This window comes from Artemia sp. Qi Xiang Cuo, chromosome 9, assembly GCF_049724085.1.
Source record: "Artemia sp. Qi Xiang Cuo chromosome 9, ASM4972408v1, whole genome shotgun sequence".
Taxonomy (NCBI): domain Eukaryota; kingdom Metazoa; phylum Arthropoda; class Branchiopoda; order Anostraca; family Artemiidae; genus Artemia; species Artemia sp. Qi Xiang Cuo.
Window position 1 is genome coordinate 60426887 of NC_142802.1, and position 22513 is coordinate 60449399.

General features: G+C 34.5%; 1 protein-coding gene and 1 pseudogene across 2 annotated transcripts in view; one reads left to right on the top strand and one right to left on the bottom strand.

Moving 5' to 3' along the window:
• The window catches only part of LOC148948895 (orexin receptor type 2-like), a 356926-nt gene that overhangs the window by 85931 nt on the left and 248482 nt on the right, over positions 1-22513 (top strand). For both annotated transcript variants that reach the window (XM_089094812.1, XM_089094813.1), the window contains exon 2: positions 15769-15911. In XM_089094812.1, the coding sequence (XP_088950938.1) occupies positions 15769-15911 (143 nt within the window). The remainder of the gene's footprint in view (positions 1-15768; positions 15912-22513) is intronic.
• Positions 7077-12121, bottom strand: LOC148948896 (uncharacterized; annotated as a pseudogene).

Here is a 22513-nt window from a genome sequence, read left to right on the forward strand (position 1 = left end):
TCTTAACAGTCCTTTACATTGTGACATTAAAAAGCAAACACTAGTGAGATGATAATAGTGTCTGTGTTTAACTAAATCATGATGAATTTCCACTTCATATGTATCTTATTCGAAAAAGAATCCGTTTCATCTAACTCAGACTTTTAGTAGTCTCTTTGTCTGACTGAATCTTGATAAATTGCCACTTCATATGTCTCTAACTCTAAAAAGAATTCAATTCATCTCTCAGACTATGGTAAAAACCTAATACACCTATTTCAGTCTCTAGTATATAACTTGTAAGCTGATAGTAGCTTCTGTGTTTGACTAAATTATGATAAATTCCCAATTCATATGTCTCTAACCCTAAGAAGAATCCGATTTATCTCTCTCAGACTATGTTAAAATCCTAATTCACCTATTTCAGTCTCTAGTATATCACTTGTAAGCTGATAGTAGCTTCTGTGTTTAACTAAATAGTGATGAATTCCCAATTCATGTGTCTCTAACCCTAAGAAGAATCCGATTTATCTCTCTCAGGCTATGGTAAAATCCTAATTCCCCTATTTCAGACTTTGGTATACCACTTGTTGGCTGATAGTAGTGTCTGTGTTTAACTAGATCTTGATGAATTCCCACTTCATATGTCTCTAACTCTAAAAAGAATTCAATTTATTTCTCAGACTATGGTAAAAACCTGATTCACCTGTTTCAGTCTCTAGTATATCACTTGTAGGCTGATAGTAGCTTCTGTGTTTGACTAAATCTTGAAAAATTCCCAATTCATATGTCTCTAACCCTAAGAAGAATCCAATTTATCTCTCTCAGACTATGGTAAAATCGTAATTCACTTATTTCAGACTCAGGTATACCACATGTGAGCTGATAATAGTGCCTGTGTTTAACTAAATCTCAATGAATTCCCACTTCTTATGTCTCTTACTCGAAAAAGAATCCGTTTCATCTCTCTCAGACTTTTAGTAGTCTCTTTGCCAAACTGAATCTTGATATATTTCCACTTCATATGTCTCTAACTCTAAAAATAATTCAATTCATCTCTCCGACCATGGTAAAAACCTAATTCACCTATTTCAGTCTCTAGTATATCACTTGTAAGCTGAGAGTAGCTGTTGTGTTTGACTAAATCTTAATAAATTGCCAATTCATATGTCTCTAACCCTAAGAAGAATCCGATTTATCTCTCTTAGACTATGGTAAAATCCTAATTCACCTATTTCAGACTCTGGTATACCACTTGTGCGCTAATAGTAGTGTCTGTATTTACCTAAATCTTGACGAATTCCCACTTCATATGTCTCTTACTCGAAAAAGAATCCGTTTCATCTCTCTAAGACTTTTAGTAGTCTCTTTGTGTGACTGAATCTTGATAAATTTCCACTTCATCTGTCTCTAACTCTAAAAAGAATTCAATTCATCTCTCAGACTATGGTAAAAACCTAATTCACGTCTTTCAGTCTCTAGTATATCACCTGTAAGCTGATAGTAGCTTCTATGTTGGACTAAATCTTGATAAATTCCCAATTTATATGTCTCTAACCCTACGAAGAATCCGATTTATCTCTCTCGGACTATGGTAAAATCCTAATTCACCTATTTCAGACTCTGGTTTATCACTTGTGAGCTGATAGTAGTGTCTGTGTTTGACTAAATCTTGATGAATTCCCACTTCATATGTCTCTTACTCGAAAAAGAATCTGTTTCATCTCTCTCAGACTGTTAGTAGTCTCTTTGTCTGACTGAATCTTGATAAATTTCCACTTCATATGTCTCTAACTCTAAAAAGAATTTAATTCATCTCTCCGACTATGGTAAAAACCTAATTCACCTATATCAGTCTCTAGTATATCACTTTTAAGCTGATAGTAGCTTCTGTGTTTGACTAAATCTTGATAAATTACCAATTCATATGTCTTTAACCCTAATAAGAATCTGATTTATCTCTCTCAGACTATGGTAAAATCCTAATTCACCTATTTCAGACTCTGGTATACCACCTGGGAGCTGATAGTAATTTCTATGTTTAACTAAATCTTGATGAACTCCCTCTTCATATGTCTCTTACTCAAAAAAGAATCCGTTTCATCTCTCTCAGACGTTTAGAAGTCTCTTTGTCTGACTGAATCTTGATAGATTTCCACTTCATATGTCTCTAACTCTAAAAAAAATTCAATTCATCGTTCAGACTATGGTAAAAACCAAATTCACCTATTTCAGTCTCTAGTATATCACTTGTAAGCTGATAGTAGCTTCTGTGTTTGACTTAATCTTGATTCATTCCCAATTCATATGTCTCTAACCCTAAGAAGAATCCGATTTATCTCTTTCAGACTATGGTAAAATTCTGATTCACCTATTTCAGACTCAGGTTTACCACTTTTGAGCTGATAGTAGTGTCTGTGTTTAACTAAATCTTGATGAATTCCCTCTTCATATGTCTCTTACTCGAAAAAGAATCTGTTTCATCTCTCTCAGACTTTTAGTAGTCTCTTTGTCTGAATGAATCTTGATAAATTTCCACTTCATATGTCTCTAACTCTAAAAAGAATTTAATTCATCTCTCCGACTATGGAAAAATCCTAATTCACGTATTTCAGACTCTGGTATACCACTTGGGAGCTGATAGTAGTGTCTATGTTTAACTAAATCGTTTGAATCTATGTATTTGTATGAGTTTCTCACTCTCTTTGTCCTTGTGTGTCTGGGCAGGTGTTTGCATATCCCAGTGCCTGTCTTTCTCGGTTTGTATGTCTGAATCTCTATACGGAATGGGAGGCCAAGTAGTCCCACCATTTTTGTACCTCTTATTGTATTTACCAGTTTTTGCTATGTCAATTTGTTGCACCAGCAAGAAGTTGTCAAACCTTATCGGCCTGTTGCATGAAATTAAATTAAGTGAAAATAAAGAGCAACATTAAAACTTAAAACGAACAGATATCATTCCGTATATGAAAGGAGCTGTCCCCTCCTCAACCCCTCGCTCTTTACGCTAAAAATGTTAGGGGAGGGGGAGGGGGGGCCTTCTGTGTCTGAAGCGCGCAAAAAAATATAAAAAAAAATGGGGGGGGGCAAAAAATTGTGTGGAGGGGGGGGTCCTTGGGGGTTGGCGAAGGGGACCATACAACGCTGTTCAAATGGAGCTTGTGTATTATAACGACCACAGAGTTTCACCCCAAATCATTCTCTAAAATGACGATTAATTTGTTTCGCCCAAATAATCCCTAATATGTTGATTAATTTGTTTTGCCCAAATAATCCCCTAAACATAATTTCTGAATGTTCGTTTTGTTTTGGCGTCCCTGCGCTGTCACATTTAAAATTCCCAGAAAACCATTTCCCGCGTAAAATATATTCAAACTGTCTTGTATCTCGTTTGAATTTCTGAAAATATCCAAGATGTTCCTAGTTACACTATTAAGGTTTCGAAAGAATATTAATTTATCTCTGACACTAAAGTATAGAAGCCATATTGTTTCTTAGTCCCCTCATGATACATTAGAATTCCCCGTCACCTGTCCCGTTAGACTCGATTATCCAGCAATGTTGTAAACTTCTGTCTACATCCAAGAAACATCAAAAATGTTTGTCAACAAACATCAAAACCATGAAACAACATCATATAACCATCAAACAGAACAGAACCATGAAAAAAACATCATATAACCATCAAACAGAACAGAACCATGAAAAAAACATCATATAACCATCAAACAAAACAGAACCATGAAAAAAAATCAAACAGGCCTAGAATGAGGTGTGGTCTTGTAGGCCTCTGATTGACTGTAATCTTGTACATACAGTATTCAATAATGGGTTCCTACTGATTGTTCTAGCTGCCCACTCTATTCCAAGGATTTAAGCTTTTGAACACCGTTGCATAACTAACCAAATCGTAATTAATTATCTCTTTGTCCAGATCGGGTGCATCCAGTATATTTGTGTTCCAGTTCCGATTTTCCTTCAAATCGCGAACCATCAATAAAGCAAATTATCAGCTCATAATTCTGCTGCGTTTCTACCCTGTCTTTTATGGTATATTGGATCATTGAGTTGCAGATCTCAATATGATATTTATTTCACTCATTTTGCATCTGCTGTCTATTTGTCCTCAATGGGTCGAAGTCCTAGTATTAGCTCCATGTTTGCTATGGCCTTCCATGGTATAATGAGGTTATCATAAAGAACGCTAGTCTTTAAACCCTTATTAGAAAGGTAATGTATGTGGCTTTTAATCTGAGTTGAATTCACCAGCTCCACTACTCCATGTGACAGAATCTGTCTGATTATAATCTTATATAAGTATTTAGTTTTCTGGAGCTAGGTCCAAGTTCTTCCCCACCATCTGTTGCCAGTGAGTTAGGAAAGCTGTGACTTTTCGAGCTCTCTCTTTAATGTGAGTTTTTCAGGTTAACTGATGGTCTAATATAACCCCGAGGTGTTACCTCTATCTTGTTAGGGAAATCGGGTGGTCGTGTGTTTTTAGTGCAAATGGAACTTACCATTTTCTTTTTTTTTGTAAAAACAATTATTTTGCTCTTTTCTGGAGCTATGCGGTCATCAGCATACGCCTGAGTGTCGTTAGTTAAACCTATTTAGGTAAAAAAAATACTTTGTGCTGATATCACCACTGAAATTAAATTGCAAGAAGAACTAAATCCGAAAGCTTCCTCATAATGCTAGAGGGTAAACAATAGAATATAACAAAAGAGACTCAATTACATTTTAGAGTTAATCAATCAAATATAGTTTCAGAAAGATGAGGCCTATTTCCGTTAAAAGATTTCCTTTCAATTTCGTAGAAAGACAAATACTTACTTAGAGAACTATTAAAAAGCTCCCTTTCATCCTTATTTGTCAGAATTTATTGAAGATGTGTACCAATAAGAGGCCTGTTTTTTAAAGTTAAAAGCTTTGATAAAGGGCTTGTGCTAAAAAAAAGGCGTAAATACGGTAGAAATGGCTATGGTAAATATTTAATCAAGTACTTTGAAATCCTAACTTTTATACATACTTGCAAATAGATTGAATTGACTGGTTCTTGGTCTGCTTTATAATAAGTTCTTTGTCCGTCGGTAAATTATCTAAATGTTTTTTTTTGTGATTTTCGTAAAAAATATTAATTTCCTGTGTTGAGGCTATTTTAAATTCACTATGTATTTACAAAGATCATTTGTAATATGAAAGTGATAAATCAGTTTTATATAAGCTGAAAAAAGGTGACTTTTATTCCGAGTTATAGTGAGCCTGCATATCGCTTTATTATTCCATTTTGATAATGGTCAGTTTGTTTTTTATGTTGTTGGTATATATCTTGTGTCTCTCTTTCTTAATTGTTTATTCATTTCCTCCCACTTTTTGTTACTATGCATTATGCTGTACTAGTTTTTCGTTTTGTACTACTTGTGGGTTATAAATAAATAATAAATAAAAATTATAAAAAAGTGGGTAAAATCTTTTCTTCTATGTAGTTTGAATCCTGCTTTCTTGTTTTAAATTTTTCATATTGTCAGTAAAGGGGGCAAAATATTTTTATTTTGATGTCCCTGGTATTATAAAGTTGATAAAGTTACCTGTAAGTTACCAGTTAATAAAGTTACCAGGTAAAGTTACCTGTACCTGGATGAGATGATATACAGCTAGTTAGTAATTGCTAATTCTGTAGTAGCCTATTGGCTCTTTAAATATTTGAATATTAAACTAAAATGCTAAAGATTGATGTAAATTTATGCAGTGGACTATGCTTCATGAATTTCTTGAATATAAATAAAAGCAGGAAAAGGTACCTAGCTTTGCGTATAAATACGAGCTGTCTGGATCTTGAACCCCCCTTCCCCACAATGGCCTCCATCAATTTTTTATTAATGTTTGGACAATCTTTGTGCTGTATCTCGCTCTCACTCTTCTTTTACATTTTTTTTTATGTATTTATAACCCACAAAATACAATGGAAAAACTGTGGAGTAAAAAAAAAAAAAAAAAAAAAAAAAAAAAAAAAAAAAAAACAACAACCATCAGCATACGATTCTATAAGACAACATAAATAACAAATTAAAAAAATGGCCAAAGAGGGTCAAAAACACCAATCATTTGCTGAGTTTTATAACAGATCTGTAGATATTTGTTTCAGTCACGAGGGCGCATCAACAATGTCAAATCTAGAAACGATTCTATGGTTCCGGTATCAACGAGACAAACGCATCAGATATTTACAGTATTTAAAATATCCTAAGTGTATTTTCTTCATATCCTTCTTGCGAAGGAGGAAAGCAAAACCAGAAAGATAAAAAACAGCAGGGGCACAAAAGGTAGAATAAAGACGGCAAAGTCCTTTTCGGTTATACCGACCATGATTGGGTGAAATTTTTCCGTAACCAACCCGCTTACTTTTACGCATGCTGGTCGTAATAGCAGAGCAAGTAGACGAAAGTGACGTGGAAAAAGATAGACCTAACAATTTAATACTTGCTGAACATGGTATAGTTAAAGAACTCAAGCAAAGAGGCTATGCTGGTGGAAGACTCCCAAAACACAAAAACTCACATTTGGCAGCATTAACTGAAAGGCCTACTGCAGACAGTGCGGCTGAAAGCAGGTCAAAGTTGGCAATTAGACTTTGTTTTTTCCGGTTAAGAAGCAGAACATCATCAACATAAGCAACGTGACTAATGCCTAAACTATCATTGTAAAAAAATGACGGTTGAAGACGTTGAGCTAAAACACACTTAAATATACTCGGAGATAACACGACACCTTTCGTAACGCCCTTTTTAACAGTAATATGCTCCACTACAGTACCATTCCACTTCACCCTAACTGAAGAATTAGCATACCAATACTTAAGCACAGAAACAATAGAATGGTTAACGCCAGACTCTGCTAGAGAAAACAAAGCATTTGAATGAATTACGTTGTCAAAAGCATTAGATATATCAACGGTCAAGCAATACAGGGGCTTTTCTGAGCAACAGTTGACCCACAATATGGTGAGCTTGACCACACTCCATACCTTTTCTAAGAGAAAACTGGAAGGGCGTAAAATAGCACTTGGAGTTAATGGCCGGTAGCAGCACATATTCAAATTACTTACTAAAAAAACAAGACAGAATGATAGGACGGTAATTGGAGCAAGCCCGGGGGTTATTACTCCTCTTAACAATGGAAGATATACAACCGGACAAAAAACTATCTGGCACAATGGACTGTGCCAAGCACATCTGAAACAATAACTGCAAATGCTTCAGTAGTTCAGGACAATCATAAGCAAAAAACTTGAAGCAAAGACCAACCCTATCGAGAGACTCAGACTTATTCACTTGTTTAAGACTTTGGGGTGTAACACCAGATTCCACCGATAGCACTTGCGATTGATTTATACGAATTGGAAGGATTGAGTTGACAAGCTTTGTAAAATGATTTTGGAGATTAACATTAAATGAAAGCAAAATATTTTTATAATGGTAAACGAAATCATATAGCAGAAGAGAGGAATTAATTGGAGGTGGACACTTTGCACTGTTTATAACATGATCCCAGGATTTTTTGTCGCAGGGACCATCCCAGGCATTGAGTCTCGCTCTACGCAAGGAGTACTTGTACTCTCGTTTGGTTTTCTGCTTTATTTGATGGACTGAACCAGAAGGAAGACGATCACAGGTTATCCACATGCGGAACCAGAACTTAGCTTTTTGTGTAACCATCTTCACTTTAGGATCAGCCTTCCATAAGAGTTTGCGAGTACTCGTTCGCAAGCGCTCGGAGGGGACAGCTTTTTAAGCAGAGGACTTGAGACCTGTGTTGCCACTTATACTGTATTATGCGGTATAATGCCGCAATTTTGAGAGAAATGCCGCACTTTTTTCTGATCATACCGCATACCGCAATTATACCGCGAAATGACTTTGATCAGCGTATTTATGCCGCGAAAAGACTTTGATCAGCGTATTTCTACCGCAAAAAGACTCTTATGACTGAATTTATACTAAGTAATGTCACCGTACGGGTAAAACTGTTTGCTCTCTATTTCTAATGATATATGGCTGTATAGGTTACTACAGAAATCGCGAGAATTCTAACTAGTAATTTACATGCTTCCAATAGCAAATATTTTACATATCAGTCAGGTGCCTGAATGAACGTAATTTTCAACCATTAATATGGTAAAGGTGTACAGACACTGCAAAGCAGAGGGAAAACTTTACTAGAATTGAGTAAATAAGTAGTCCCAGGATATCATATCTTACTTCTTTTGGGCATTACCTTTCCTCTTTTACAGCCAAATACACTGAATAGTATACAGTAAAAGAAGTTCTTGTAAATATATTTGAAATTCAGATTGCTGAACAATGGTTAAGAAATAAAAATACTATTTCATTTAGAACTTAATATTTGTTCACATATTGGCTAGCACTCATTTCCTGTAGAACATACATTCCAAAATGTAGAAAATTATCTATTGTTTAATTTCTTCCTGATTCCTTTTTCCATATTATTCATTCAAATCAAATATGAATGTAAAGTTGCAGAGGTACTGTCCAGAGGAAGCAGGTTATAAACAACTTATTCCTTCTTGCAGCCTAGGCTGTTTCATGGTTCCATTGGGCACCCCATCTGTAATGTTTTTTGTCAAGGGTTAATAAAAATACATGGATTGCTTCGTCTTCTCAGACTCTGCCACTTGTTCATTACTTTTTCCAAAAACTAAAAGGAGACCACTATTGAAGCAATGCTTGTCTCATTTCTCGTTGAACATGATCTACCCTATTCGGCTACTTACAACATGCTGAAGTTCGTGAAAAGTAAGCCATGGCCGGATTTCCTGAGGCATGCTAGTCTGATTAGAATAAAAGCAACAAACATTGCAAAACAGGCTCTGGCATTTCATTTTATGGAAATTTTCTTTTAAACCTAAAAACTAACGGTTTCTTACTGGATTTTGACTAGACAATAAATCAGTCAATAGGCAAAAAGCACAGCTTGTGTAAGTTACTGTAATATCATCATGGATCTACTGGTAGATTTACTTGTTCTGTTAAAGTGTAGTCATGGATCCTTATGTGTTATTTTCAGACAGTTAGTTGGAGGGAAAGACTATGTTAAGAAGACGGCGTTCCCATATAGAACTAGATTGGAGGTTGCACCATCAATGGGAATAAATCACTTAGTCAAGATGTTTGTTGAATAAAAATAACCATGGGTTACAGTTGTGAAATTTAGCTGGTATTAATATGCCCTGGTTGCAAGTCATAATTGTAAAAAAAATCTAAGAGTCTGGAAGATTTATGCAACGAATTTTGCAATCACTCTTAACACAGTGCAGAATGAAAATATGCATATAAGAATAAATATATCTGAGTCTTCACTAAGGTGGAACAACACATATTCCTTGCTTCGGCTGCCACATGTGGGCTTTCATTTGAAAACTCTACAAGGCGTATTCTCGAGTTGTGGGACATTCACACGTTGTATTGAGACTCTTTTGTTATTAAAGGTCCCTCACATGTGAACATCAAACCAATTCTAGATGGTTTTTACTTCTCTGAAAAGATAAATGACTTCCTCTATTTTTTGACCCCCCTAGTTACGAGCTAAGAGTTCATAGTCATCAGTAATTCTTTAAGTGAAGAAGATATACCAGTGGCATATGGAATAAGGCAAAGATAGATCAGGAATGGCAGTTCATATCGAGTCTAACTCTATCTGAAGGTTTTAATCTTGAAAATTTGGACGACTCTGACATAGTGGTGTATTGGTGACACATCCTTACACTAAAATCTGCCACTGGAGCTGTAATGTTTCCAAATGTTTCAGAATTGTTTCATTGCCAATATGTTTCATTGCCAATATCAAATGTCATTGCTGAGCGCCTTTTTTTAGAGGAAGTCAAAACTGACATACAAAATCATCTTAGTTCCATAAAACACCAGCAAAAATCATCTTAGTTCAATAAAACATCAGCAAATTCATTTGCTAACTCTTTCGTTGACATTAAAAGCGGAATGTGGTCTGAACCGTCAGAAAAAGGGTAGGTCAAGCCATCACAAGGGGAGCTGGAACTGGGACTTGTTAAACGTGTACTTCAAGTGAACGGTAAAACAACCTCAAGTAACAGCACTGCTGTGAATCAAAATGTTTTGTATAGTGTTGCCAACGTAGGTCTTGACGAGCATGACCACGCTGTCTGATGTCAAGTAACCTTTGTCTGCCTGTGAGAATGATTCCCTTTAACGTTTTAGTATCTTTAATAAGATAATTGTCATTAAAATCTAGTCGTGTTCAAAGTAACGCTCTTTTGATAGCCATTTCGTTTTCTATTTTTCCATCTCTTTTTTTAGACAATGCCATATCTCTGGGTCATTATACATTATTTCTTCCATAAAAACTGCTAGAGTTACTTGTGGTATAAAAAGATGGCCTTGAGGTCACCAAAAACCCAGTAAGTGCACGTGAAACTAGATGCAATCTTTTCAAGCCTAGTTCTCATGTCTCCAAATAGCTTCAAAATTTGATTTCAATCAGTCATTTTAACAAGGGTTTGTCCTGATGACGAAGTCAAGCTTCAGTAAAAGAAGGGGGGGTCAAGAAATAAATTTTCAAACACTTATGTCCTGGGAACTTATGTAGACAAGGGTAAAACTACCTTTTTTGCTTTGGGGGGAAAGAGTAAAGATATGCTGACAAATCAAAAAAAATTTACATTAATTTTTTGAAATATATTTTAAGGAATCAAGTTGTGTGAAAACTGCTTCCGTAGCGCAAAGCGTTTAAACTTAAAAGAGGAAAAAAAATGAGCATTTGGTTCGAAAATGTCGATTTGCATATTTGCTGAGCCAGTATAAACTTTTAAATCTAGCATTCTCGTCTTTTGGAGTGCGTCAAACTGTCTACTGTCTTTTAAAAAAATGTTGCATGAGACTGGAAGCGTAGACTGGCACATTTTTCTCTTTTTTCGTTTTCAAGGCCGGTATATCAGAGTGTCCAAAAATAGAAAAATGAGACAAAAATGACAGTATACACAGTATTTCTGGAGAAAATGCCGAAAATGAAACAAAAATTTATAAATAAACTTTTAATCTAGTTTAAAACAGAAAAGAGTAGATAATCCTGCTTCCAATTTTCCAGAGAACAGAAAAACTGAATGAGTTATTAGTGACGAAGAACAGGTGAGAGCTATAGAAAGTGGAGAGAGGGTATGAATTTATCATTGAGAACTATTTTTCCCTTTTTCGTGTGTGGTAGGTATCTAGGGGATGTCTCTTTTCATTTTTATTCTATCTTTCTTGGCCAAAGTTCATGGCAAAATCTACCACTTAAAAAATAATAAAGAATAGTATTCATTTGCTAGAAAAGTAGGAAGGAATTAATTGCTTTTAAAAGTAAGTTTTTGTTGAAACTAGTGGTGACGTATTTGCATTACGGGTATCAAAATATACCATAAATTATACCGTGCTTCGGCAGAGAGGATACCGCAAAAAAAAACCGCTTTCTTCATTGACTGGCACCGCTTTTTGGTATCGGTCGAGTGGCAACACTGCTTGAGACAGAACACTATTTGCTGTTGAAGTTGTATATACAGATATTTGCAATAAGTGGAATGGTACTTTGATAGATGATAATAACTGGGACAATGTCAACACATAAATGGGAACATTGGCATTTTCCAATTTTTCTTTGAGAACCCCTTGGGAGGGTTTTGGTGCACAGATCTTGCCATAGAGCAAGATAGTTGACATGTGATTGGTAAATGGTCGTCGTCAATTTTAGAGTCGTCCACGTGAACGATTGATGAAAGTAGAGTGGAATCTGACACAACTACATGATCAACGTTAGAAGTAAGACCACCACGATTGTGAATATAAGTAAATAGAAGATCTTTATCAACCATATGGAATCCTCCGGGCAGTGAATCGAGAAAAATTTCAGATCGGCCAGAATTAGATAATAAGTCAGTATTTATGTCGCCGGCGAGAACCCATTTGGTATATTGTTTTGCAAGGTCGGTAAGTTGTGTTCGTAGGCGATTACAGGCTTGTAAAGGACGAGACAATGACTGCACAGTTTTTCTATTTTCACAGGGGAAATAAACGTTTATAAATGTAGTATCACCACATTTTATCGATGTTAGCATCACTTGGCAATAATATCGACTGAGTGTTATGTCTGAAATAGATGGCAAGACCTCCTGATGGTCTACCACGGGTTTTCTGGGCAGCTCTTAAGAAGGTAAAATGGGTCCGAAAACACTTTAGGCTATCATCATTCACTTTAGAGAGAAGGTGCTCCTGTAAAAGCACAATATCATTATCAAGCAGCTCATTAATTAGTAGATTCTTGTGTTTCGTACCCTTAATATTAAAGGACACAAAGCTAAACTGAGTTTAAGCATTCATTTATTAGCGTTATAGAGAGCCGATCAGATAATTTTGCATTTCAGACTGTAACTTACGTGGTCTATGGTACAATTTGCACATTTTGGTTTATATCTATCTCTGTTTTCAAACCAAGCCTAGAGGAAGAAATTTTCAGGTTTAACCCCCATCCCAAAATGCAGAATCGTGTATGCACCCAATTTTTTGCTAGCTATTAGATACAAAACACAAAATAAACTTTTTCAGCCCCCCCTCCCTGAAAATCTTAAAACACACCCATCCCAAATCAAATTTTGGGTATGGTCCTTTCACTGGTTATAGGCACTGACGCTTAAACATCTTTCTATTTCCTTTTACCATATCCATAAATATTAGTTTCTCCATTGTCATATAAGAAAGGTCAAAAATTATTTATCACTCGGATAATATCCATAGTACCGTTCCGAAAAGCCATCACTTTCGAGAAGAAGGCTTTCCGCCGATTTCCATTTTTTTTTACCGATAGTCAATTAATAAAGCCAATCTTATTAGAAAGGCAAGTTGGGAAAAGGAAAGAGTATATTTCTCTATCCAGATTCAAGGCTTAGGTTTTGGGGATGTAGTCGAATAAATAATCTTACCTGATATTTTGAGCTATTACAATGTAAATATGGGTATGGTTTTGCATCGAATTGTGAATAATGTGCTTTTGAGTTGTGTTTTTGATCCGTTTGCCTACCTACATTTTATAACCAAGGTTGCCGACTGGACAAATTTTATGTCAAAGAACACATTCCCATGTGCCGGGACACGGTGACATAAAAGGGGGAAAAAATGACACATCTTAGAAATTTTGGACACAAAAGGGTAAAAAGGAAAATATTTGTAAACTTATGACGTAAAATGAAACCTTTACCAACTGTATATTTATTGTGGTAAAAAACGTCACCTTTCACCAAAGTAATGCTTTTTCTTTGTATATTTTAAGCATCCAGGTTTTGCCAGAGATGTCGTAAGTAAAGGATTTTATCTAAAGTAAGATGTTTACATGTTCATATGAGTTTTGGGCTTTCATACTAAGTCATTTTGTATTAATGTTTTATATGGATTTTTTTTTCGTTTTCATTATATTTGATGTTGACTGTCCGCTTTGAAACAGGTCAACAAAGCGTCTTTTGATCAATACTACAACAGGTAAAAAATAACCTCTATATTTTCAAATTTCAAGATGGACATATTTTAGCTAGAAATGACACATTTTTGGATGTTCAGGGGACACATTCAGGAACCAAAAAGTTTGCAACCCTGTTTATAACTTATCAATATCGAAGGTTTCTTTTTCTTGATCACAACAAGTTTCCTGTGGACTCTCCAACAGCTTTGAAGATTCCTGTGTGAATTACACTAAAAAAAAAAAAAAAAAAAAAAAAAAAAAAAAAAAAAAAAAATTGCATGCTGACCAATGGTCTGCGTTGTGCAGGTACCGATCTCCTGATTCACTGCCTTCGTCCAGGACTGCGGTGCGTGGCTGGGGGCAAATCACCCGACGCTTCCCATGTTTTCCACCCAGATTTCTCAAGGTACCCATTTAGAGCTGGGTCGACTCTGGTTGAGCTTACAGAGTCAAACCATTAACCCCCATTCCAAACGAAATAACCAGCGACACTAAGACTCGAACTCCTGTTGTCACGATTTCAACTCAAGAGTGCTAACCACTCAGCTAGGACGGCTCAGATTACACTGATGAGCAAAAAAAAAAAAAAAAAAAAAAAAAAAAAAAAAAAAAAAAAAAAATCTGTAGATTTCTTGGTATCCAGCACTTGTTTTAAGACAATTGAGACATACTGAATAGAAATAAATGAATATAAAAGTGGACTTTTGTCCTCTTCCAAAACATAGAATTTATACAAAATTTGATTTTGATTAAGGCTGAACCGTTTTCCATAGCCAAGACCTAGTACGGACACAATATAGAATTATAAAACTTATTATCATGTCGAGCAGAAAAAGGAGCGTAAAAACAGGAAGAAAACAGGAAAATCTAGTGAAACTCTGTATCCTCATCTATTTTTCCCATTCCATAAACGAAATAGAATTATTTTGTTATTTAGAAATATGCAATTGTCTCTATTACCCACTGTTTTTAAGCTATCTGATATTAAACCATTTATATATGTTTAACATTGTATCAAAACAAAAAAATTGCATACGATTCTTATAAAAAAAGAAAAAAAAATCTGAACGGGATGAGGATATTAAGTTACTCAAAGTCAATGTTTGAATGTCCGCTCTAATGTCCAAACGCAACTTTCAGACGTGTGTATGAAAGTTGAGATTACTTTATAAGGCTGTTCCAATATTTTCTCTAGGACAAACACTAGGTTTGCTTACATTAAAAAATTTGTTTTTGCTTAAAAACTTCATTCCTAAATTATTATATATAGTCCATTTTTTGAATATTCGGTCTTTATGAAAATTCTTCAAATATTTGTTCCCTACGTTAGCTAATATTATTGATGATTTCTATTTAAGGTGGCCTAAATCTTGGATCAAACTGTGGTTTAGAATGAGTGAATGGGAAAATAGTGAATTAGTTGTGTTGTACCGTTGTCAAGTATATATATATATATATATATATATATATATATATATATATATATATATATATATATATATATATACACACACACACACACACACACACACACACACACACACACACACACACATCTATCTATCTATCTATCTATCTATCTATCTATCTATCTATCTATCTATCTATCTATCTACACACACATCTACACACACACACACACACACACACACACACACACACACACACACACATATATATATATATATATATATATATATATATATATATATATATATATATATATATATATATATATATATATATATATATATATATATATATATATATATATATATATATATATATATATATATAAAGAACAACTAAATACTAACAAATTGAGATGCCACTTAAGGCCAACACTGCTGGTCAAACTCTTCCTCCAGCCCAACCTGTTCTAAGCTTCTCTCTTTACATCCTCCAATGAAGTTCTAAATTTTCTTTAAATCAATTCTTAAGATCTCTTCTCACCCCATTCAAGGATGTCCTGCCTTTTCTATGGCCCCAAAGGGATGGCCAAAAAGTTCCTGACTGTGCAGCCATTTTTCTGAAAACTAGCAAAAGTGAGAAAAACGTAGTTAAAGAATGCTTTGCGGCCATAATGGAAATCCAATTAAAGTTTTCCGAACTTTTTAAACCAAAAATGTTGGCCGTCTTTATGCTATAACGCTGGAAAAACTATGAAATATGTTTTTTTTTTTAAAGAAAAACTTTATTCAAATGTAGTTTCTTGTGAAAGAAGTCCAAAGTACATTCTTTCCCTCTTTTTAGCGTAACCAATTATTTCTTGGTCAATTTGTCAATAGCTGATCTCTTTGTTACATTGGTCTGTATGCCGATGGCTATGGGCCAGTCAATTTTCCGATTCTGGATATTCGGGAGATTTCTGTGCAAGTTCGGTGCATATCTTCAAGGTAAACTGAATTTTCTCTATTTATTGGGCAGTTGGACTGACAAAGCAAAGAACTTTCTTGGATTCTTTGTTAAGAGTATTTTTTATCTTCTTTTTTTTTGTAGATTGTATAAAAAAAAGAAGTTGTGTTTGATCGCCCTTGTTTATGCTATATGGATGTGATGATCTCCCTTTTTGTTGTATTTGTTATTTTCTTAAATTACTTCCTAAGTAAACTAATGGTAAAATTCTAAACAAGCTACTTTTTACTATTTTGGAAAGTGGTTAGGTTAGGAAAAAAGAAACTTTCAGTGATGAGTCCAGGGCCAAAAGCATACTCCGGGAAGGTATTGCCAAGCTACTATATTAACCCTCTTCTAATTTCCAATTCTTAGAAATTTGCTTACTTGATAGGTCCATTGAAATTTTGACAAAACGATATTATACCTTAATTTTTAGTTTTCATTTTCTTTATCTCTGTGTTTTAGTTTTGAAAATGCCATTCTTGTTATTTGAGTAGCATTTTAAACCATATCAATAGTTTTTTTTCTAAATCTAGGAAATGTATTTGTAAATCATTCGAACCTCATAAACTGGGATTGAGCAAAGTTGTGAAGCTCAAAACACTTTTCTTGTACCTCATTTAAGCAGAAGATCTATTTTGCAAGGTTTCACTTTTATAACACAAAGATTTTTAAAGGTCATCAAAGGTAAGTGCCCTCTAGAGGGAAAAGGAGTGGAGGTAGGTCCTTCAATATACCTTCCCAGGACATACTTTAGTCAAGTGGTTTCCAAACTTTATTTTACCACTGCTCCCAAAAATATTTGATCGTATGGTGCCGCCCTTCCATTTTACAAAATAATACAGACGCGAAAATTGTTAGTACTACAAAGTTTATTCAAGACAAACTCATAAAAACAAAGAAAATGAAAAAACAAATTTATAATATTGTCTTTTAAAGAGAAGAATATGCTTCCCTAGCGCAAAGTTTGTCAAATCTCGATGTCAATGATGTGATAGCAACACTAAGCTGCTTTTCTGCAAACAAACGAACATAATGTTTCGATTTCATTTCACTTAATGCGGAAAATCCTCTTCTGCAGAGACAATATTTTGTAAACGGCAGCAATACTTTTAAAGTTTTATTTGACAAAATATCATATTTGTTCTTAATATCTATCCAAAATTAAATTATAGATGCTTTCTGAAATATTTGTTTCAAAGAAGTATTACCAGATGATTCAATCGAGTTTTCTTTCCAATTATTTTTCGGTCAACAAATGGATTTTGTAAGCTTGCAAGTTTTGCAAAATCGAAATAATCAAAATAGTTCGAGAAAGAAATTAGCAAACCATCCAAGTATTCAACAAATGGACTTTTGTTTGGTCGTGTGCTATCTTGGACGCATAAATTTAAATGTTGAAGCATTTCAAACTCATTTTTTTCAAAATTCGTCTTCCATTGCTCCATAATCTTATGAATCATTTCACATTTGCTTCTTGAGTGATTTATGAATGATTTCACATTTGCTTTTTGAGTCAATTAAATAAAAAAAAAACAAGTTTTTTTTACTGAAAGTAAGGAACGACGTTAAAACTTAAAACGGACAGAAATTATTCCGTATATGAAGGGGGCTTTGCCCTCCTCAACGCCTCGCTCTTTACGCTAATTTTTTTTTATTGTTAAAAAAAAATAGAGCTGTGAGAAATTCAAACTTTAGCGTAAAGAGAGAGGCATTGAGGAGGGGACAGCCCCCTTCATATACGGAATAATTTCTGTTCGTTTTAAGTTTTAACGTCGTTCCTTACTTTCAGTTAAAAAAACTTGTTTTTTTTATTTAATTTTTGAAAATTTTTGAATTAATGCTGGTTTTGATTTTGCCTCACCGTACATGAATAATTAAGACAAAATTTACATATTAATTTTACTTTATCTTGGTTAAATGGCTTTCTCGGAACTTGTTTAATTTTATTTACGAACGTTTTTATTAGTAATAAATATACGTAAATTACGAATTAACGTAAGAACTTCTATATTCATAGATTTTTAATACGTATATTAGGGGTTTGACCCCTAGTCAATACTTTGCTCTTTAAGCTTAAGTTCGAATTTTTTTCCAATTCTTTAAAAATGACCCCTTAATCACAATCAGTTGATCAGTTGAAATCAGTTGAAAAACTTGTTGTTTTTTTTATTTAATTTATGATCTTTTTCTTTAATAATGCTAGGAAATCTGGCGCCCCCTTCATAGTAATTTCCCTTCCCCCAAGCAAACTTCCTTCATGGAAAGATCCTCCCATATAACCCCCGACCCTCTCCCTCCCCACCTACCAGAAAAAATCCCCCCTGAAAACGTCTGTATACTTCCCAATAACCATTACTATATGTTAAATTGGGTAAAGCTCATGACTTTAAGCCCTCCCCCCGGGGACTTCGGGGGATTAAGTCATTCTAAAAGACATTTTTATCATATTTTCGACCATGCTGAACAAAATGGCTATCTAAAAATTTTAATCCGGTGACTTTGGAAAAAAAATGAGCGCGGGAGGGGGCCTTTTTGCCCTTAATTTTTTTGGTCACTTAAAAAGGGCACTAGAACTTTTAATTTCCTTTCCAATGAGCCCTTCCACGATATTCTAGGACCACTGGGTCGATACGATCACCCCTGGAAAAAAAACAATAAAAACAAAAACACGCATCCGTGATCTTTCTTCTGGCAAAAAATGCAAAATTCCCCATTTTTGTAGATATGTGCTTGAAACCTCTACACTAGAGTTCTCTGATACGCTGACTATGATGGTGTGATTTTCATTAAGGTTCTATAACTTTTAGGGGGTATTTCCTCCTTTTTTGTAAAATCAGCCAAATTTTCTCAGGCGAGTAACTTTTGATGGGTAAGACTAAACTTGATGAAACTTATATATTTGAAATCAACATTAAAATGTGATACTTTTGATGTATCTCTTGGTATCCAAATTCCGTTTTTTAGAGTTTCAGTTACCATTGAGCCGGGTCGCTCCTTACTGACAGTTCGTTACCACGAACTGTTTGATCAAATAAAAAAAAAGAAGTTTTTTTTAACTGAAAGGGTGGAACGACGTTAAAACTTAAAACGAACAGAAATTATTCCGTATATGAAGGGGACTGTCCCCTCCTCAACGCCTCGCTCTTTACGCTAAAGTTTTTCATTGTTAAAAAAAAATAGAGTTGTGAGAAAGTCAAACTTTAGCGTAAAGAGCGAGGCGTTGAGGAGGGGACAGCCCCTTTCATATACGGAATAATTTCTGTTCGTTTTAAGTTTTAACGTCGTACCTTACTTTCAGTTAAAAAAAAATTTTTTTTTTTATTTAATTTTTGAAAGTTTTTGAATTAATGCAGGTTTTGATTATGGCTCACCGTACATGAATAATCAAAACAAAATTTGTATATTAATTGTACTTTTATTTGGTTAAATAGCTTTCTAAAAAACTTGTTTAATTTTATTTACGAACGTTTTTATTAGTAATAAATATATGTAACTTACGAATTAACTTACGTAACGAACTTCTATATTCATAAATTTTTAACACGTATATTAGGGGGCTCGCCCCCTAGTCAATACCCTGTTTTTTAAGCTAAAGTTCGAAATTTTTTCCAATTCTTTAAAAATAACCTCTTAATCTGAATCAGTTGATCAGTTGAAAAACTCGTTTTTTTTTATTTAATTTCTGATCTTTTTCTTTAATAATGCTGGGAAATCCGGCGCCCCCTTCATAGCAATGTCCCTTCCTCCATGAAAACTTCCTTCATGGAAAGATCCTCCCATATAGCCACCGACCCAACCCTCCCCCCACCTACCAGAAAAAATCCCCCCTGAAAACGTCTGTATACTTCCCAATAACCAGTACTATATGTTAACATTGAGTAAAGTTCATAACTTTCAGTCCTCCCCCCAGGGACGTTTGGGGATTAAGTCATCCTAAAACACATTCCCCTCCTCAACGCCTCGCTCTTTTCGCTAAAGTTTTTCATTGTTTAAAAAAATATATTTTTTAGAAATTAAAACTTTATCGTAAAGAGCGAGGCGTTGAGGAGGGGACAGCCCCTTTCATATACGGAATAATTTCTGTTCGTTTTAAGTTTTAACGTCGTTCCTTACTTTCAGTTATAAGAACTTGTTTTTTTTATTTAATTTTTGAACGCTTTTGAATTAATGCAGTTTTTGATTTTGGCTCACCCTACATGAATAATAAAAAAAAATTTGCATATTAATTGTACTTTTATTTGGTTAAATGGCTTTCTCGAAACTTGTTTCATTTTATTTACGAACGTTTTTTTTAGTAATAAATATACGTAACTTACGAATTAACTTACGTAACGAACTTCTATATTCATAAATTTTTAACACGTATATTAGGGGGTTCACCCCCTAGTCAATACCCTGCTCTTTAATCTAAAGTTTGAATTTTTTTCCAATATATGTTAACATTGAGCAAAGTTCATAACTTTCAGCCCCCCCACCGGGGACTTTTGGGGATTAAGTCATCCTAAAAGACATTTTTATCATATTTTCGACCATGCTGAACAAAATGGCTATCTCAAAATTTTGATTGGATGTGTTTGGGGGAATGATGGGCGAAATCAGCCAAATTTTCTCAGGCGCGTAACTTATTAGTAAGACTAAACTTGATGAAACTTATATATTTGAAATCAGCATTAAAATTTGATTCTTTTGATGTATCTATTGATATCAAAATTCCGTTATTTAGAGTTTCGGTTACCATTGAGCCGGGTCGCTCCTTACTTACAGTTCGTTACCACGAACTGTTTGATTCGTTACCACGAACTGTTTGATGCATGCATTTGTGGGCCTTGCATCAATTAATTCAAAACACTCAATTTTCCAAAAATTTCCACAAATCAGGTCGTTTTAATGATTAAAATACTTTTTTGCCCTAAACATTTTTTTGTCCTCATTTTGATTTTTTTTTAATTAAAATTGCAATTTCCACTTTGATTTCATGTATACTCTTAATCACTTTAGCACGAGATAGCCAGCATACTTCACAGTAGTCCAAAATTGTGGTGTAAGTAGGTCCTATATTGCCACATAGCTTTGTAAATAATCCAACTTATAATGGACTGTTTTTTATATAGTTCATAATTTTTGTAACTTTTGTAAAACAATTACGTTCCATACTTTTGTTTTTTTATACAAGACCAGCCCTGTGCAGCATGCAGTGCATTGCCAGAACATCAGCTGTTTTCATTTTAACTAGTGCAAGAAGGCCAGTTTTGTGGCCTGACATTGATTTTGCACCATCTGTATACAAAGATAAACGCAATTTTTCTATAATTTGCCTTTCTCATTAGAAAAAAGTGTCAAGTTTCACTGGCTGTAGCTTTTCCAGGAATGAGTTTGCAAAAAAATATCTTCAGTTATATTATTCTTTTCAATATATCGTATATATTCAATTAAATATGTGATTTTAGCTACATCAGTTCCTTCTTCTACTTATAAGGCAAACTTTGAAGTGCGTATCTGAGAAACTAGTCAATCAGTTTGTGTTAACGAACTGTGAGCAAGGAGCGACCCGGCTTAATAGCAACCGAAACTCTAAAAAAAGGAAGTTTGATACCAATAGATACATCAGAAGAATCAAATTTTTATGCTGATTCCAAATAAATTAATTTCATCAAGTTGAGTCTTACTAATCAAAAGTTAAGCGCCTGCGAAAATTTGGCTGATTTTTGAAAAATGGGGGAAAGACCCCCTAAAAGCTATAGTACCTTAATGAAAATCACACCATCATATTCAGCGTATAAAAGGACCCTACTGTAGAGGTTTCAAGCACCTATCTACAAAAATGTGGAATTTTGCATTTTTTGCCAGAAGAAAGATCACGGATGCGTGTTTATTTGTTTTTTTGTTTTTGTTTTTTTCTCCCCAGGGGTGATCGTATCGACCCTGTGGTCCTAGAATATCGTGGGAGGACTCATTGGAACGGAAATTAAAAGTTCTAGTGCCCTTTTTAAGTGACCAAAAATAAATGGAGGGCAACTAGGCCCCCTCCCACGCTCATTTTTTTCCCAAAGTCACCCGATCAAAATTATGAGATAGCCATTTTGTTCAACATGGTCAAAAATATAATAACTATGTCTTTTCGGATGACTTAGTCCCCCAAAGTCCCCTAGGGGAGGGCTAAAAGTTATGAACTTTACCCAATGTTAACATATAGTATTTGTTATTGGGAAGTATACAGTCGTTTTCAGGGGGGTATTTTTTCTGGTAGGTGGAGGGGGTGGGTGGGTCGGAGGTTGTATGGGAGGATCTTTCCATGAATGAAGTTTTCATGGGGGAAGGGACATTGCGAGGAAGGGGGCACAAGATTTCCCATCATTATTAAAGAAAAAGATCAGAAATTAAATAAAAAAAAAGTTTTTCAACTGAAAGTAAGGAGCAACATCAAAACTTAAAAGGGATAGAAAATATTACGTGTGTGATTGGGTTCACCCCTTAGTCATTACGTCGCACTTTAAGCCAAAGATTGTTTAGTACTTTCATAAGAGCTATTTATTCTAATTAACGGCCTTTGTGATTAAGGGTAATTTTAAAGAATTGGAACAAAATTCGAACTTTAGCT